Here is a 20,796-nt window from a genome sequence, read left to right on the forward strand (position 1 = left end):
GATTGATTATTATTGATTCATTAAAATTGATTTTACATCTTGCCTGAAAAAGGGGCCCGAGTTTCCTCGAAAGCTTGCATATTGTAATCTTTTTAGTTAGCCAATAAAAGGCGTCATTTTGCTTGGCTTTTCTCTACATTCATAATGGCTAACACGGTACAACACCCTAGTACTATTGATATTTAGTGGAATAAATTCATCCCTGTATTCATCCAATGTTTCCTGTGTCACTAAGCTGCCACAGAACCTGGTTTCAAAATGCCTCAATTTTACACAAACATTGCTTTACACACTTATAACATTGGTTTTTATGTGAAAAGGTTTCCTACTGATGGCTCCATCATGATGACCACGTCCCTATAAGTAACGCTGCATAGTAATATCTTTAAAAAAATCCATGCGATTTTTCCCTTTCAAGTATAAGCAAAATTTTAGTATGGAATGTAACCAAGTTTTTAATATAGGAGGCCCCTGGAATTTTAGTTTAGGACTTCGTTACACAGGACTAATTAAAGTAATCAAGTATTTTAAATTTGTACTTTGCTTCTAACATTGCATTTTTTAACAATAATTAGTTATTGTTTTAAAAGTTGTCATTTGTGGCTTCCAGCATAGAATATGAATGTGTGCCTGAACTCCTGCCTGTGAAACATGACAGTAAACAAGTTTTTTACTTTTTTTTTTTTTTTTTTTTTTTAAAAGAAGCTTTCTACAAAGTGAAATGGTCTCCTGGGCAGAGTGGTCATTTACAGCTGCTTCTAAACCCAACCTGCCTCATCATGACAAGGTTCAAAAACTTCAACCATCTTTTACAATGCCTGGTGAAAATATAGTCCCCCTGTGCCCACAGCAATACAAGAAATAAAAACTGTAATTTTATTCCTACAATTCAGATACAAAGTGAGCTTTGAATAAAACTATACAAAAACACACAAGAATTGTTTTGGTGCCAAGGAAACCAAATAGGATTTTATCAATTTATACTATTTATCACAAACTAAGCTTTAGACAACACATTTATTGACAAAAATGGCCTTACATGTTTGGAATAGAGGCGACGATTTGTTGCCCATACACAGGATAAGCAGGTGAAGCACCATATCCAGGATGGCTACCATAAAAGCTCTGGGAAGAAGATGAAGTGACAGGGGCTGGAGTGGCATCATAACTACTAGTACTATAACTTTGTACTGGCTGAGTACATCCTTGTGGTACAGCTGGAGCACTAGCACAATAACCTGATGAACAAAAAACAACAACCTTAAAAAAAGAGTGAATATTAACTATTACAAGATTTAGACTGGTACAGTACAGCTTTTAAAGCATAAATTTTATATCGCAAACTGAAGAAAATGTAAATACAATTTGCAAAATGATAAAACTCTGCAATTTGCTAATTAAAAAAGCTAACAGGGACACAAATAAGGAACGTTTTAAGAAAAGAGTAGCTGATACACACTATGGTTACATGCAAACGTAACAACATTCCTGGTCAAATACATTTCTCATTAACATTTAGTAAATATAACAAACTACTGCATTTTTATAAAAAGGTTAATAAGTTATTTGATAAATCAAAAAATTAAAACAAGAGTAAATATTGCACTTGCAAAGGTTTAGGCAATCTACTAAGTTAATACGTAGTAGCACCCCCTTCAGCCAAAACCACTGCTTTCAAGTATTTTTTGGTAGCCAGCTGTGAGTCTTTGAATTCTTGTTTTGAAAATATTTACCCAGTTTTCCTTACAGATAGCTTCCTGCTTTAAGATATCCTTTAGCTGTCTTCATGCATGGTATATTCAAGATCTTTCAAAGATGTTAACACTAGAATTCCTGAAGCCTACGAAAATATTCGTAATTCCGGGCCACCATAAATTCCCCCATGCCTCGTCAGCAGCGTATTTGTTTTGCAAATGTGTCAATCGGCACAAGCAGCCTACTATCTAATCCCCCATCAAGGCAGCTGAAGTCAGAAGCAAAATTCCCAGAGGTAAAGTCTCTTTATGTGGGAGTTGGGTGCCTGGAATCCGGGTCCTCATCGCATTTACCGTTTTGAGTAGTGAGCTTCTATTATTGTTACTATTACAATATACAATAAAAACATACATTTGATTAGAGTCTATAACAGCTGGTGTAACTTTATGGTACTTGTTAGAGCTGAACGGATAAAAGCAGACATATAAATGCAGCTCAACCATTTCTTCTTGGTGTCTTGTTGAGCAAAAAAAAAAAAAACCACCAGTGTTTATGGTGGATGTTACTTTTCTCACAAACGTCATTTGAAAGGTGTTTTATCTAAGAATACAACAATAAAACTGAATAAAGGTGTTGTGATGTAAGATTTTGCATATAACTTGATAAATATTCTGTATGTCTTTATTTGTAATTTAGGCAAAGCAATGTACAGTAATTTAGTGTTACATTAGTGAGAAGCATTCATGTTTACCCCCCCCCTTTAGGAATGGGTCTCTTTGAATTTTACGACAGCTGGGGGAGGAGGTGCCTTGAACCAGTTTGCCGAGTATTTCTCTGCTAAAGTCTTTCAACCTCAGCAAGAAAGCCAGGCTGACTAACATATGATCTTGGGGGGGTGGCAGGTTTTAAGATGTTGTATTCCCCCATTGGTCTGAAGTATGGCCGTTTGGAATTGGCTTCTATCAGAAACCTTTAAGTACCATGACGTCCTATTGGCTCTAGGGGTTGGACAGAGCATCTATAAATCTGCTCGCTCAACCACATTCTCTCTCTCTCTCTTACTAACCTCTGATGATGAAGAAGCATCTCTCTTACTAACATCTGATGAAGACCAAACTGATGAACTGAAAGAACACAATGGAGACCACAGCTCAGCAGGCATATTGGAACAGGCATACGGCCTGTTCTGAAGAAAGCTAAGCACCAATGATGCCTTAACTAGAGACATTTTAAATAACTACAAGTCTGTGTGCCACCTGAAACTACACATCACCATTTAATCAGGTTGTATGGTTGCTAATATTCAAATGTACTTTGCATAGTTATTATTTATGAATATTATCAATAATACATTATTTTATGTGTAACTTAACTCCTGCTTGTCTTTTTACTACACCCAATTGCCTATAGATAGAGAAGGGAAGGTGGGGATAAGTTATATACTATAATACCTTATAAACAGTGGTAAGTCCGTGAGATTAGGCATTCTGACAAAGGCTACTTATTAATAATACAATAGGGGAAAGTAGAGCAATATCATACTCTACCAAGACAAAACAATCGGCGTAGCCGGCAGGATTTTGGGGTAACCATGTTTTGCACCCTGTTTGCAAATACTGTTGATCTATATGTGTGTGTTTATGTATGTGAATTTTAGGGAATCCAGTGTACAAACGCAGTGGAAGTAAACATTGTTTGGTTGCTGAATAGAATATAACCAACAAAGTGTACAGACTTCGTGTGTGTCACGAGGACACCTGCATGTTTGTTAGAGCTGGTAGTAGTGAGTCCCTAATTAAAGTGCTAGGGAGTGATGGGACATGCATGCGACACTCATATGGAATTTAAGTGGTTAAACTGCTAGGGAGTGATGGGACGTGCATGCATCATTCATACGGCACTTATTCATTTAGAATCTTGGTGTATGTATGTGTATGTTTGCTTACAGGGACAAAAGTAGGTCAACCCATAACGAAGGTGGCAAATTGTATTAGAGTAAAATTGTAGACTCAGAAATGCCTAAATTTATATTAAAGTCAGCCATCTTCCAGTGGAGTGGCAGAAGAAGCAGGCCAAAGCTAATAAATGGAAACCTGTAGTTCAAGTAGAGAAAGCAGAAGCTGAGCTGAGCATGCCACAAAATGGAAGGGGGCTGGAAGAATTAAAATAAGGAAAACAGAAATCGGGTATAAAGAAGACAGCTGCTGTTATAAGAGGTTTACTATCTTGCATTATTGGTAATAAGATCAGTATGAGAAAGAAAATAGCAAAGTGACTGAAAGTGAAAGTTGTGCAATGTTGTGTGAAAATTTTGAAAGACGTAACAGTTGGTGTGAAAATTGTGAAGTGCTAGCATGTAGAACACCCACTGCTGAAGTTGAAAGCACAGAAAGCAGGGGAAACGAGGAGAAAACCACCCGTGGTGAAAGTTAGGGCAGTAGTAATGGGATCTGACTGGAACCCTAAAATATGGGTGGGTGACTTACATGAGACAGATGAGTGCTCAGATAAAGAGTGGGAATGTGAGTGTGAGGAAAAGAAGAGGGATGATAGGAAGGGAAAACAGCAAGGATGTTTTCTACCATTATTATTCTCCACTGCATCACAATCTCCAGGTAATTCTGAGGTCTGTCCACTTATTTAAAGAACATGCTACACTGATAGATATTTCACCACTGTTAAGAAAGGTAACCAGTGCTGCATTGAAATTTGATTTAGGACAAAGAAATCAGATAGAAGGAAGAGAAGCTGGTGAGTATGAATGGCAATTGTTGACTAGAAGGCATGAAATGGATAATGGCATATTGGTACTGAGTGAAGAAAGTGTGGAATTTTAACAAGGAACAGTGGAAATAAAATAAATTTGAGTGCTCGTGTGTGAAAGGTCTGAATGTGCTAGTGCAAGAATGGCTGAGTTGGAAAGAAAGTGCACCAGTTTAGGCTTTGGTTTGAATGGATCAGGACAAGCCAAAGAACAAAGGATAGGGGATGGTGCAGCAGGAAGGTTTACAAACTCAGGCAGCAAGTCAGGAATGCACAGGGGTGTGAAAGTCCTAACAGCTCTGCTAGGCCGGTCAGTAATTAAAAAGCACACACACTTAGGTTCAGTAATTCGAAACCTGACTGATCAGTTTAAAAAGACAGCCTATGAATCTCCCTGCAATAAAATGGAGAAAAGTAAGCTGGTCTTGAGTAAAGAACACAGGTCAGTTTTAGGAGAGATGCTGGATTTAGCACTTGGATTCTGGAGAGGTTTTAGCCCACACTTTCAGGTAGCAGTTACCATAAAATAAAAAAAAGACACACAGGCAATAAAAATATAGAAGGGTAGTGCAGGAAGACAAGAAAGGGAAAATAGTTATTTCTGTTTCAATTTTCTGGTCTTTTGCAATAGTGCTACTTCTGTTATAAGGTTTTATGGACTTTGGGTTGGTGCAGGTAATAAATAGTGAAGGCAATTAGCAGAGTAAAATCCATGCAGGAAATCAGGTTACCATTAGCATATTGGAGTGGAGTGGCACTAGTGGCCAAGCTGTTCCAATGAATGCCTGGAAGCAAAGTTTGTGTGTTGGCACCAGGTTAACAACCAAGAAGATGAGATGGACAGAAACTGCTTCGTCACCTTCCATTTTGTAGACCTGCCTACATAGCGGAATGAAAAAAGAAAGAGGAAACGACAACAGGCAAAGACTAAAGACAAAGACATGAAGAAGAACTGAAGAGACAGCAAGAGAAAGACACTTACTGGGGTTTAGAACAAACCAGTTAGGAATGCCAAAATAAGGGGAGTAATGTTGGGTTCATAAAGTATACATTCTGGGTATTAATTAATTAAGTGGGATAATTAATACTATTATTATAAGAAAAAGTTATACTAAGAAAATTGGTGAACTTTTCAGGAAAGAAGGTACAGCTGGTACATTTGCAAGTCATATGGGCTCCGATGTTTAGGTATAGTCAAATTGGGAAAATACAGAAGCCCTGCTAGAGGTTATCAGCTGTGGTAGAAGCAGAGGACCAGTGGGTCAATTCTGAACCAAGATGTTTAGCACATCGAGTATGCATATGGTGAGCAAACAACTCAAGGGGTGGCCTACAGGGAGAATAATGAGAGTTGCATAGCTGTGATGTCTCATGGTGGTGATGCCAGCCTATACTGGTAAAGGCTGATGGCAGTCAAAGATTACACCATGGGTAGAAAAGCACAAGAGGCAACTAAGTCAACCCCAAATGTGCAAAGAGGGTCTACAAAAGTTGGTTGGTGAACAGTTTATGAAGTGGTACCTGGCACCTGTGGCATGTTACCTTTCAAATTTTTATGTTAATTGTACAGCTGCATATGCTTAAACAGATAATGTGGGACAGGGGTCTAATTAGCAGTTAGACACAGAACAAGTACAGATTAAGAATTCACACAATGGACTAAATTGTAGTGGGTTAGTTTAGTGGAAAGTGTGGACTTGTCTCATTTTGAACCACCAGATCTGATGACATATGAAGACTGTAGAAAGCTAAACAAACAGTTGACGCAAGCCGGAAGCAGATACAAGTCATCAGGAGCAGATCCACGTTCTTCTGATTGTCTTTTGAAATAATGAAGATATGTAAATGGACAAATGGTCACGCACAACTTTTAGCACTGGGAGAGCAAATACTGCAAATCAAAGCACAAGTTATTCAACAGACTCTTTAAACAATTAAGACTGTTTATAAAGACATTTATTGGGGTGGAGTGTTGTTATGTAAGATTTTGCATATAACTTGATAAATATTTTGTATGTCTTTATTTGTAATTTAGGTAAAGCAATGTAATTTAGTGTTACATTAGTGAGAAACATTCATGTTTAAACCCGCCCCGCCCCCCCCAACTTTAGGAATGGGTCTCTTTGAATTTTACGACAGAGATGGGGAGGGATGTGCCTTAAACCAGTTTGGCGAGTGTTTCTCTGCTAAAGTCATTCAACCCCTGCAAGAAAGCTGGGCTTACTAACATATGGTCTTGGGGGGTGGCAGGTTTTAAGATGTTGTATTCCCCCATTGGTCTGAAGTATGGCTGTTTGGAATTGGCTTCTATCAGAAGCCTTTAAGTACCATGATGTCCTATTGGCTTTAGGGGTTGGACAGAGAATCTATAAATCTTCTTGCTCAACCACAATGTCTCTCTTACTAACCTCTGATGATGAAGAAGCATCTCTCTTACTAACATCTGATGAAGACGACAACACAATGAAAAGCACAGCTCAGCAGCCATATTGAACAGGCTTGTGGCCTGTTCTGAAGAAAGCTGAGCATCAATGATGCCTTAACTAGAGACATTCTGAGTAACTAACAAGTCTGTGTGCCATCTGAACTACACATCACCATTTAATCAGGTTGTATGGTTGCAAATATTCAAATGTACTTTGCTTATTGTTATTATTTATGAATATTACCAATAATGCATTGTTTAAATTGTAACGTAACTCTTGCTTATCTTTTACTATACCTAATTGTCTGAGGTTATAGATATAGAAGAGAAGGTGGGGATAAGTTATATACTATAATACCTTATAAACAGTGGTAAGTCTGTGAGATTAGGCATTCTGACAAAGGCTACTTATTAATAATACAATAGGGGAAAGCAGAGCAAAATATTATACTCTTACCAAGATAAAACAAAAGGTCATTCAGACTAAGTTTTATTCAAGAATAAAACTGAATAAAAAAAAACGTTGATATGACATGTTGATATGAATATACGTGTCCGTGGAAAAGTAACACCTTTAATAAGTACCATAAATTTACACAGGATGTTACAGACTCAAAATCAAATATTTTTTTGCTATATAATAACAAAAATAATAACAGCAGCTCACTACTCAAAGCGCTAAATACAGAGAAGACACAGGAATCGAACCTATTACCGTGCCTTTGCTAAACGGTAGCTTATCCACTGTGTGATCTGCAACAGAGCAGCGTTTCCATTCAGACAACTGGTTGAAAATGAAACGTGCACACACGCGTATGCGAACATCATATTTTGTACCGACTGATAGTTGGGCTTCAGCAATATGTCAATTGAGCAATTTTTTTCTTCAGTTTTATTCTTGAATAAAAGCATACTTGTTTTCTTACACCTTTTCTGAAAGTGTTTATTGGATATTTTGGCTTCACACTTCCTACACTTCATGTCAAAATTATGTCATTATTACCATAACATACTGTATGAAACCATTTTCTGTTTTAACCATGTGTTCAGAATTTCCTTCGACATTCTATATTTACACAGATCATTGTAGACACGAAACACACATGAAGTGTATGTATTTCAAATCACAGTATTTCATTATCTATAGAATTCCTTACAAACTCATCACCAGAAAAACACTTCAACACAGACTTGAACTGTGAGGAACGCAGCAGGTTGATGTCTTCATCTGACTGAATGGGGGGTGCAGCAGGCTGCATTCTACTAATCTACACATTTGCAAAACAAATGCAGGCTACTAGCGCAGTGGTAAGGAGCTACAAGCTTCTTGCCGTATGTCAGAAACATTTAAGGAGGTCAGGGACAACGAAAAAAATTATAAGCTTTAGGGATTCTAGTGTTAAAGTCCGGGAACTGCAAGAGCCATTCCAAAACCTTTACTTTATATAAATACTAGGGGGCTCTGCTCCCTGCTCGCTTCACTCGCCAACCCCCGGGTTGGGTCCTGTGGAAATACAATTTAAAGTGTTTTTGTTTTCATGGGAATTGTTACATATGCATTATGTTCACTGTTTATTTTAAAACTTCAGTAAAAACAATATTTGGAATGAACTTTTCTTCAATATCGCATTGAATTTTGATTCCTTGTTTGGTCTTACAGCATGATAATTCTACGTATAACTGGCCGTGAGTGAATATCATTTCTTTGTCTCTTATAAATAAACCGACTTTATCAAATGTTTATCCTTGTGATTTGTTACTACAAAAGCTATTCGCACGGGAAACTGTAAACAGTTTAATATGAATGGCATATCTCCGTTTTGAGTTCATTCAATAAAAATAAGACTTTCTGATAAAAACAATCTACTTACAAAAGTGGGAATATCCAGAGCCGATGTAGCCGGTGGCATTGTTCTCAAGAAGCTGCAGATTTCTGGCCATTGTGGATTGCACATCATTGTAAGAAATAAATCTGGCTCCTTGTTTAAATGCAAAGCAAGTGCATCTAATTTATAAAACATATATATCTTCATATTGCTTCTTAAATGATGTTATTCAGTAACCTTTTCGTGTGATATGAATCTCCATGTAGACACCCTTGAACTAAACTTTTAGCCAATTGTATTCCCCTATTGAACATTTAAACTAATCTTGCATTAGTCGAAATTAAAGATACGGCAGGAAGATTCATGTCTTTCTGGAATTCTACAAGTTATACATATCTTCAGTTGATCATGTATAACAGTCATGTTAACCAGTCTCGAAAATGTGTCCTCACAGTTCCTCCTCAGACAAAAAGTAAGTGTTTTAAAAATGAGGACCCAGAGCTGATGCCTGTTGGATGAATGGAACTTAAAAGACAAAGAACTAGCTATTGTAACTGACAGCAGCACTAATAAGACCTATGCAGTACATCTTATTAAGCTACTTCACCTTGGCTACTTTGCGTATACGGTCACTTTGGTTTCAGAGGCTGCTCTCTAAAATTTCAAAAACTAACCTCTAGCTCGACCACGTGAGGCACATTGCATCTTTTTCCACTGTAGCAGTACAGTAATCCCTTCGCTACTTCGCGGTTCACTTTTCGCGGATTCACGACTTCGCGGATTTTATATGTAAGCATATCTAAATACATAACGCAGATTTTTCGCTGCTTCGCGGGTTTCTGCGGACAATGGGTCTGTTTACTTGCTTCCTCAGTTGGTTTGCCCAGTTGATTTCATACAAGAGATGCTATTGGCGGATGGCTGAGAAGCTAGCCAATCAGAGCACGCAGTTAAGTTCCTGTGTGCTGCTGATTGGCTCAGCGACGGAGTGTTGCATTTACCAGGAAGTCTCATCTCACTCATTCATCATTAACGTGCTAATGCTTCAGGGGCCGTGTCCAAGCACCAACAGAAGATGCAAATGATTGCAGAAAAGGTAAAAGTTTTGGATATGTTGAAGGAAGGGAACAGCTACACCGCTGCAGGACATCGATTCTCTTTATTTAAAAAGGAGGAAAAGCATATAAGATCTACGGCCGCAGTGTCCTTTAACCAGGGTGCAAAACAAGTTGCAAGTGGACGTGATAAGGCAGTAGTCTGGGTGGAATCTGCTTTACGAATCTTTGCAACAAGGTCGACGACGTCATGACCGCCTACAAGCTGCTACGTGTACTTCGCTATACAGTAAAGTGTAAACTTATCTACCGATTTCATATTGCTTAGCAGTTGTCCCTGTTTTTAACAGAGTAAATGGTGGGTTGTAAACAATACAGGGAGGGTTTAAAAACGTCCAAATACACGTTAAATAATTAAATAAATAGTGTCCCTACTTCGCGGAAATTCAGTTATCGCGGTCGGCCTTGGAACCTATCTCCCGCGATAAGTGAGGGATTACTTTATAGCTAGCCATGTGCTTAAAGAGAAGCAACATTTATTGGACTTGCCAACGCACAAACTTGTGATGAATGCAGCCACATGATGAAACAATGAAAAGGAAATGCTGAAAAGGTGTTTGAAATTACAGCGAACCATCTCAGCAGCTCTGCACATAGGAGCAAGGTTGCTCACAGAGTGACTGGCATGCAGTGTGCTTGTCTGCAACACATCCGCCACAGGTGCCCAGCAGTTTTTATTGTAGTGACATGTGATTGTCATGTAGAAATCTGCTGCCATGCATGTCCAGCTACTCGCTCTGCAGACCTGAGAGACATGGAAATGCTTGCTTAAGATATTCATAAAGCCTGGGTACAACAACTTCACACATTTGCTTTCTGGTTGGTATAGCATGCCATAGTTCAAAAACCTGTATCAAGTGTCAAAAGCCATTGTTTGCAACAATAGTATGGGGTCTCATGTTTATACAGATAAAAGCTGCTATAGATTCTGCCATTTTTTGGGCATGAGGCGAATTGAATGGAAGCTTGGAGCTAAATGCAGTCTCCGGTGTAGATTGTTTAGGCTCTTCTCATTTGGATGCAGACCGAGATTATGTTTCTGGGTGATGGCAGAACAAATGATTTCTCAAATTTGTCATGTTACAACAGTTCTTACATTTCAAGTTGCACAGTTACATACGGCTTTGCATTTATCCAGTTACTCTTTACAGAATGTGTGAAGCTGTAGTAAGTACACACATTTGATTTAAAGTGCCAAAGGCAATGATGTCAGACATTTTATGCAAGGTAGTAAAACGCAGGCACATTAGCAACATCTACTAGATTTGACGCCAAAAACAAATAAAAGAAAACAAAATCTACAAACAGTAATAGAACAGGACAGAGATTCGTAAAATCAATCTTCACACTTTAAGAACTGATATTGAATCGTTTAAAAAAAAAAAAAAAAAAAAAACTGATTAATTTTTGGGGGTATTTTGACCCAGGCCTATTAAAGTTTTTAAATGCCACATTTACACTTGTGTACAATAATATTTTCATAAAAATGCCACGTTTTTGTTTGAGGTTAAAGTCGCATGCTATTTTTTACTTCAAATGTCAACAAAATATATATTTACCTTATATTTTGCATTGTACAGCACCAAATCAATAGATGGCTATTGTCATTAAAAATGATTTCTATAGCAGTAGATAGTAAAGACGTATACAATAAAAAAAATAAAAAAAAACATGATCTGTCACAACCTGCTAGAGAAATAAAGCTACTTATAAATAATTCAAAACATAACAGCTAAAAATGCATTTATATTGTGTAGTCTTTTCTCATGGTGATGGACAATGAAAGACATTCATGTGTTATGTTTGTGTTTTTTTCTTCTTCAGACTCCTGCAAGACAAGTTTCAAAATATAAACACGGTTCTTTAGTACTAAAACATTCTTAAAAAGAATCTAATTACAAAAATAAAATCCAATCTGATTTTAAGTATAAATGGATACTTTTACCTGGAGGTGGCTGTGAATAGGAATGACCATATGCACCTTGCCCATATGTAGCTACACTCGATGGGGGCGGAGTATATGTGCTATCTGGTGATTGACCATAGATTCCATATCCTTGCTGGCCATAGCTCTGTGGAGGGAAAATATTTTCTTATTAAGGCAAAATGTTGTGTTATTAGAGAAAGAGAGGAAAAAAAAGGCAAACAATACTGCTGCTCAGGGAAAAAGATAAAAAAAAAAAAAAAAAAGTTCAGACAATTTTATTCTATACTAGCCGACGCCTGCCGTTGCATACGGCGGTGTAAGAATAGGAACGGAAAACGGTGAGAAAGGAATTCAGAAATGAAGAAGAAATGAATACTTCTTGAAAGACGAAGTGTGCATGTAGAATTTCCGGTCAAGCAGGATTACATGTGAAAGTAACAAATAAATCAGGCTTTCCGAATTTACGTACTATGGCGATGGAATCCTGATAGTTTTGTTGCATGTATCTTGGACTTCCTGGAAATGTGGATGGTAATATGATCATTTTGCCTACACGTACGTTGTTATTATTAGCATTTGCTTGCAGTGTGTATAATAGTTGAGACACGCACCCTCTGTTTTAACATACGCATCTACGACGTACTGTTGGAATAGTTTGCCACTGGAGTGCAAAATACTAAATGTATTCCTCATTGCTAATCTGTACGCATAAAATTGGCATTAAGTAAGCCTTATTCGCTTGGCGGTTCTTTTATCGAGAACATGTTGTAAATCTTCGTGCCAACCAATGTCTCCGTAAGGGAATAAAAGTGGGTAAACCATAGGATCGCAATTCATATTGATTGTGGAAATCTGTTTACGGGAGTTGCCAATGGAATAGATGCAAATGTCCCTTTCGGCAGGCGTTTTGCCATCTTCTCCGACGAAAATCGCTGCAACATCGGTGTGACATGTAGGGGCATTGTATCGTCATAAATCCTGCCTAGGGTTTTCCTTGAAAACCATTCATACAGATGCTGTTGGATTGGACTGAGCGATTTCATGCATGTGTTTGCATGATTTAGCGAAGCGGTTGATGGTTCTGAGCATGGAATCTAGCTGGAGAAGTACATTTTCACTGCATGCAGAGTTTGCTTTATTTTCTAAGCGTACTTCAGTAGCTTGCACTGTGTCAAAAACATACAACTGTCCATATCCTGGAGAGGTTCAAGTGTTAGCGTATAGTGGAGAGATTTGGTGATAAATTTGCCCGTTTATTTTAAAATAGTATGGTCCGTGGCCAGGAGGTTGAGTTACCTGTGCACCCATGGAAGCAAATGCTAGAGAAGAGCTGTATTTTCAAATACGTTGACAATAATTTTTAGCTTCTGATGTTTGCTATGTAAGAAGCTGTTGTAAAGACACAGGTGGCTCCCGCAAAGGTGGTAATGGTACTTTACCGTTGCGGCAGCACTTCGAGTACTTGTTGGATGTATTATGCTCAGCAGGCCAGTATAGTGCATGACTATAAGAGGACGAATAGAAATCGAGAAATGCCATGTCGGCTGTGTGTGGGCGGGACAGGTTTTGAAGTGGAAGCAGGACGAACCAGAAGAGAAATAAATATATATATAGCACCAATATAAATAAGAGATTCAGGCCAACATGCTGGAATTCCAAAAGGAAACAACAAAAGGATATGATCAAAGTGGAACATATGATATTTATCTTGACTTTCAGAAACATTGGATAAGGTGCTACACGTGCAGTTGGGCATCAAACTAAAAGAACTGGGAGTTCAGGGTGTTGTTTGTAGATTGGTACAAAATTGGTTCAGACACAGGAGGCAGAGGGTCATGGTGCAAAGAACCTTATAAAAATTGGCAGATGTTAATAGTGCTGTTCCACAGGGTTTCTAGTGCCACTGACATTTTTAGTATATGTAATAAGAATACAATACACCCTTGTAACTCGCGGGGATTATGTTCCTAGAGCACTCACCGACACCAACAATAGCCAGTTGCGGCGTTCAATGAATGTACGTCGCCAAATATACTTGGCTCCTAAGTGCTAGCAAATGGCACTGGGAAACAACTATAGCCGGTTGCGGCGGTTTAAGGATTAAGAAGAACAAAACGGAAAACACGAGAACACTCAGTAGGAGATGCGTCACTGGGCAGCAGTCAGTCAGCAGCAAGGAGAAATGAATAACGCTGTAGCGGTCTGGTGCCGCTAAGATTCACACCGTCGAGAAGATTTTGATTTATTTATTTTTATGGTGGAGATTCCAGGGACACACCCAGCCTTGTCCCGACTCGCACACACTCACAGAGACAAAAATAAAGCAAACCGGTAATCAAACAGCAAATAAAGAATGTAATGAAAACAAATGAAAACAATGATACCACCCCTGTTCCCCTTACGGCGATTATACATTAAATACAACAAAGCACCAACAAAACACACAGAGTAAAGTCCATTAAAAATAGCAATGGATAAAATGTAATGATGAAGATAGATAGTCCAGAGATCCGCATGTTGAATGGGAATGTAAAGATAGTCCTAACCACTAGTTCCTGAAATGGTGAAGACGAGTGGATGGGTTCAGGAGTGCTCCTTTCTTAGCAGGATAGCAATGAAGCCACTTATAGTCCTCATGTACACAGGCAGACGGCAGACAATCCAGACCCCAACCACGAAACGATCCAGGAAAAAACGAATAAGTACAGGTATCCCAACAGAAGGCAGGCAGAGAGACAGGAACTTTAAAACACAAATTACAAAAACTTTTTTTTCTTTTGGTCACCGGCACCCTTTTTAAAAGCCGAGCCGATATCCTTTGACCCCAACAGCCCCTGCACCCTCAGCAGAAGACCAATCGGAGCCACTGCAGGGACTGCTGGGAGTTAGTTTCAAATTCTAGTAGAGTACTCTCTCTGATTGGCTACTTTCACCATCCCAAGCCACGTTTTCCTCTACGGTTGCTTTCTGTTCTCTCTACAGTGCAGTATTGCCACGAAAAAAGCCATAAAAAATTGCAGAGGATATTTGCAGTTTCCGCTAACAATTAGTTAGGTTCTAAGGAAAAATTTGTGAACGACTGAGGCCACGAAACCTGAACCGCGTCTTCGTGGGGGTCTACTGTATAAGTAACCAGCTGGTTAAGACTGCAGAGAATACCAAAATAGGTGGATTGGCAGATAATCTGGAATCTGTTCAATCATTACAGAGGGACTTGGACAGCATACAGGTAGATGAAATGTAATGTCAGTAAATGTAAAGTATTACATGTAGGAGAGTACAAATGTTAGGTTTGAATATATAATCGGAGGTCTGAAAATCAAAAGTACACCTTTATGAGAAGGATTTAGGAGTCAAAGTGGACTTGACACTATCAACTTCTAGATATTGTTCAGAAGCGAGTAAGAAGGCAAACAGAATTTTAGGCAAGGTTTATAACACACTGGTGAGGCCTCATATGGAGTACTGTGTACAGTTTTGGTCTCCAGGCTACAAAAGACAGTGCTCCAGGCTACACAGCAGTCCTAGAAAAGGTCCAGAGAAGAGCGAGTAGGCTGATTCCAGGACTACAGGGGATGAATCATAAGGAAAGACTGAAAGAGCTGAGCCTTTTGCAACTGAAGCAAAAGAAGATTACAAGGAGACATGATTGAAGTGTTGAAATTATGTAGGGAATTGGTACAGTGGACTGTTACTTTAAAAAGAATTCATCAAGAACACGGGAAAACAGTTGGAAACTTGCTAAGGGTAATTTTCACACAAACATTAGAAAAAGTTTTTCTTTACCATAGACATACAAGATAAGGTACCAAATAGTATGGTAGAACTTTAGGGTCTTCCAAAACTAGACTTAATGCTTTTTTAGAAAAATTTAAGTGGATAGGACTGGCGAGTTTTGTTGGGCTGAATGGCCTGTTCTCTTGTAGATTGTTCTAATGTTCTAAAATTTACTTAAAAAAAGGTTTTATTCAAAGGTTAAAAACTGGCACTCGATTGAAAAATTCTACCGCTGCTAATTTTGCTTTTAAGTTACTCCAGACATGCTATGCAAAGCTGCAGTAATTTGCAAATATGTTTTTGAATTTCACTTCCACAGTTTGCCTTTTCGTAATTTTGAATGCTTAGCTTGTTTTTTCCGCATTTGTAAAATGTAACAGGTAGACCCCTTCAAAACAATTGTTTTTCTGTCCCATTGCATTGCTCTTTGATCCACAAGTCAGACCAATCACTGTGGGCAGGCCTCAGGGGCGCATTCCATCCAATCAGACTGATTGTACTATCCATCGTTATTTTTTATTGAGGAAAACAAAAATACTGTTTCGCATAAAATGTACATACTGTACAAACGTAGTGACAAACAACAAAATAATTTTTTTCATTCTAGCGAGTGATGATCACATATCATACTCAAACTAGTTAAATCGGCACAGACAATAACGCCGCATTACATTTGCTGGTTGCCCCCGCTCCATAATTACATGACTATCTGATATTTAATCAGAAGATCCTGTTAATAAGTAACATAATTCAGCTCTCAAATGGCAGGAGTGAAGGTGCCAAAAAGAATCAGACTGAATAACATGTGCCAAGTTTGATCACTGTAGATGACCTGGGCATGGACAATCCTAACCAAGTTGTACCAAGGAATCTCCCCATGAGGAAAATTTTTACTTTGATCCCTTTTGGTGCTCAGCTGCATGCGGGCATGTATAACACAACCAATACATTGTCTCTTTTTCTTTATACATAGTGCTGTCTGGCTTGGTGATGCACTATTCTGATGTCCAGTGTATTAATATAGTCTGTAGCACTCACTTAAGCCTGCAATGCATTTATTGGATGTTATTATTATTTTGGAGGCCTTGGTGTAATGCTATTCTTCAGTTACTTAAGTTGCCTGGTGTCTGAGCAAGAGGTCTGCTCTGTTGATGTGAGCTTGTCTGCTGCTCAATGTGGCACCAACCTCTCATTACAAATGATCTCTTTAAACTAGCACTTGATTGATTAGCATGTCAGCACCTTCATTGTTCATTTATTTTGACATCAGTGCTTTGCTAACCGTGCATTAGGATTGAGTATATTTAAAGTAAGAATTAGTGTATGCCCAAAAAAATACAAAGACCCACCTTGAGATTTGGTTTGGGCTACGGGTCTGCCACAAGTATCCTCAGGGCAGTATTTTTTTTTTTTTTTTAAAAGCTTCTCAGGTGATGTAAAAATATTGCACATCTGATTCCGCTACATTTAGTCTTTAACCTAAGATCCCTAACTGTTGTTTAATGCTATGTTCTTCTCATTAAACCAAATTGGAAAATAACTCATAATTTTGATTTGAGAGAAGAAAAATAAATAAATAAATAATCAACAGATTATTTGAACCCTGACTTGATATTGTGACAATCACTCATTTTCTGGCCAAGTCCAAAGCTGTCAATTGGCTTTTTTTCTAAATGACCCGATATTAAATATACCCGGCCACTGCCAACTGTGTAATGGACACTTCCAAAATAATAAAACAACTGCACCTTAAATCTTCCTGCTGTTTTAATTCTTTCACTTTTCTCACACTGTCATAATCTTACTAACTGACTAGCATATGAAATGTTTGAATGGGACATCCTTTTCACTACATTGGAGAAATTTGGGGTTGGTCCGAACATATGTGCATGGATCAAACTACTGTATACCAATCCAGAAGCTTCAGTTTTTATTAACAACATTACTTTTGACTACTTCAAACTAGAACGTGGTACTAGACAAGGATGCCCCCTGTCACCACTGCCATTTGCAATCGCCATTGAGTCACAGGCAGTTCACTTTCAAAATGCTTACGAGATAAAGGGGATTATCAGAGAAGGACTTGAACAGAAAATCACTATATGAAGATGATATGGTACTATATATCAGATCCACAAAGTACTGTGCCTGCAGTCCTAACAGTACTAGCAGAATCTCAAAACATTTCTGGACTCAAAATTAATTTCAATAAAAGTGTGGTCTTTCTAGTGAACTCTCTAACACACAATATTAGATTGAACACCTTCCCTTTTATGATTGCAGGTCAGTTGAAATACCTAGGGGTAAACATCACAAGTGTGGAATGGAAATTTTCAGTTTACAGATAACTGTCCTTTTTATATTATAAGAAAATGTGTACTTAACAGTTTTCAGAAACTGTATATGTGACCTTTAACATATATTACTGATGCTGACCTGTGTGACCAGTTCAAAAGAATCTGACTTTACCAGAAAGCTGCCTTTACCAGAAATGTATTTTTATAAACTGTTCTTCCTGTTTTACGAATAAGCTAAGCTATGAACTCATCTGTACCCGCCGTCTATTTTAAGCCCTAAAAGGCTCATGCATTAATCTGCCTTTATACGAACTTGTAAAGTTTGCACACAATCAGCTGATATAAAAGAGCTGAACTCTTTCCTGTCAGCGCGCATGCTACTGACACTCCAGTCTAGGTATGCAAGAATAAAAGAAAGCTTATGAACATTTCTTCTGGTGTGAGACTCTGACTCCTTCCATTTTACGGGTCAACAATTCTTTCTTCCACACAAGTAAACAAAGCTCTTTATCAACAAAATTTTGCTGTCTGCATGGAAAAAAAATAAGTAAGACTTGGACAGATGGTCTACCTTTCATTTCAATTTATTTCTGTTCTGGGTATGACGTTAATCTGCATCCAGCCCTGCATGTAGGCCCTCCAACCTGCAGGGAAAAACCTGGGGGTTGGTGGCAGAACTGGCACTCCAGCCACCATATAAAAAAACCTCACACTCGTTCTATTTCATCTGAACTAGTGTGGTGCTGAGGTGTCACCCGTTGTATGGCTGCACTTAGGTCCTAATCTTGGATCCTGAGTTGGTTTGTCATGTGGTGGGGGCGGCAATGCGCTGTATCAGCACATGCTCTTAACCTCTCTCATTTATTTGGAATTCAAAATATCCACACATCCAAAGGGCAACCCTACAAAAACCTAAGGCAGAAGGTGGCATGGCTATACCTAACTTTATTTTATTACTGGGCGGCAAATATACAAGCTATAATAACCTGGACAAATTACAAAGAGATGAACACGCACAGGCTTGGTCCGCAATAGAAATAAAATCCTGCAGTACTTCTTTATACTCTTTGCTATGTATGCCAGAAAAAACAGGTTATTGTCAATATACTAACAACCCAACTGTGGAATATGGAACCAATGTAGGAAGTACATCAAGATAGAGAAGCTTTTATCTATGGCATCTCTGCACGATAACCACCTTATTCCACCCTCTGAAACTTACACAGTTTTTAATGTTTGGAAAACACAGGAGATTAAATCACTTAGAGATTTATACATAGAAAATGTCTTTGCATCCTGCAAACAATTCCGTTCCATATTTAACTTTTCATCAACACAATTATTCCACTACCTTCAAAATTAGAAACTTTGCTAACAAAATCTGCCCAATTTTTCTCACCTGCATCTATTTTGGAAGAAATATTGATCAGTCTTAAGGCCTCAAGACAGCACTTCTGTGATATATAAAAACATTTTCAAGTCCCTTCCTTTCAAATATCCCAAATTACAGTGGGAAAAGGATCTCTTAGTCAACATTTCAGAAAAGGAGTGGAAGGCATTTATGCACAGAATTCACTCAAGGTCCATATGCCCAAAGTATACAATTACTCAACTTAAAATATTTTATCGAGCACATTTGTGTCATTTAAAATTGTCCAAAATGTTTCCAGGAGAAGATCCAACATGCGAACGTTGCAATCGAGCTCCAGCCTCACTGGGCCATATGTTTTGGGCACACACCAAATTAACATCATTCTGGGCCAAAATCTTTAAATGCCTTTCAGATAACCTTGGTGTCACAACCTCTCCTAATCCGTTAACTGCTGTGTTTGGTGTACTAGATTAGATTAGATTAGATTAGATAAGAACTTTATTTATCCCGAGGGAAATTCTTTTGTCATATACATGCTCAGTGCAACAAGAGGAATAAAGATAAGGTAGTAAAGAGTAAAAAGATCAGTAGTAATAGTGCAAACAGAATAACAAAATAACTAAACAAAGTAACAAATAACTATAACTAATAGTTTGTATTATAACTGTATAACTAATTTGTGCAAAGCAACAAACAACTATAACTAAAACTATAACAGATATAATAAAACAACAGATTATTAGTGCAAGTGGTTATGAAAAGTGAGTTAGTGTTCGTGCCATGAATAAATGAGATAGCAGCATGTGATGATGGGGTGAAACAAACATTCAGTAACATACAGATGAGTAAATAAAAAAAACGAATGAGACCTAATGACAAAAATTCTGAAAAAGATCACCTACAGAATGAGGAAGAGTTATACAGTCTTATTGCCACAGGTAGAAAGGATTTCCTGTGGCGTTCGGTTCTGCATTTGGAGGCAATGAGTCTTTTGCTGTGTGTGCTCTGATGACCCATCAAGGAGGCGTGCATGGGGTGAGAGGGGTTGTCCATGATACCGAGAAGCGTTTTCAGCATTTTCCTTTCAGACACCTCCACCAGGTTCTCCAGTCTGACACCCAGGACAGAACCAGCCTTTTTAATCACCTTGTTCAGCCTGTTGGCATCAGCTGTCTTCACCCCACTGCCCCAGCACACAGCTGCAAAAAACACCACACTCTCTACCACAGAGTGATAGAACATAGTCAGCATTTTCCTACAGACATTGAAAGACCTGAGCCTCCTCAGTAGGTAAAGCCGGCTCTGAAAATCGTGTTGGTGTTCTTGGACCAGTCCAGTTTACTGTCAATGTGTACCCCCAGGTACCTGTAGTCCTCAACCACCTCAACATCCGTTCCTCTGATGGTGACGGGGTGGGAAAAGGAGCCTGCTTCCTAAAGTCCACAACCAGTTTCTTTGTCTTTGTGATGTTTATCTGTAAATGGTTTAGCTCACACTACTCCACAAAGCTGTCCATCACACTCCTGTATTCATCCTCCTGTCCATCCCTGATACAGGCCACAATGGCAGAGTCATCAGAGAATTTCTGCAGGTGACATG

The 20,796-nt window shown here is 38.4% G+C and overlaps 1 protein-coding gene and 1 long non-coding RNA gene across 2 annotated transcripts in view; one reads left to right on the forward strand and one right to left on the reverse strand.

The window, feature by feature from the left end:
* Positions 1–20,796, forward strand: part of LOC127529207 (uncharacterized) — a 232,028-nt gene that overhangs the window by 95,244 nt on the left and 115,988 nt on the right. The gene's annotated exons all lie outside the window — the stretch shown is intronic.
* The window catches only part of ewsr1a (EWS RNA-binding protein 1a), a 210,266-nt gene that overhangs the window by 83,004 nt on the left and 106,466 nt on the right, over positions 1–20,796 (reverse strand). The window contains exons 5-6 of the mRNA XM_051932005.1: positions 11,770–11,896; positions 1,040–1,238 (exon numbers count right to left, since the gene is read on the reverse strand). Of these exons, the coding sequence (XP_051787965.1) occupies positions 1,040–1,238; positions 11,770–11,896 (326 nt within the window). The remainder of the gene's footprint in view (positions 1–1,039; positions 1,239–11,769; positions 11,897–20,796) is intronic.

Source organism: Erpetoichthys calabaricus, chromosome 1, assembly GCF_900747795.2.
Source record: "Erpetoichthys calabaricus chromosome 1, fErpCal1.3, whole genome shotgun sequence".
NCBI lineage: Eukaryota > Metazoa > Chordata > Cladistia > Polypteriformes > Polypteridae > Erpetoichthys > Erpetoichthys calabaricus.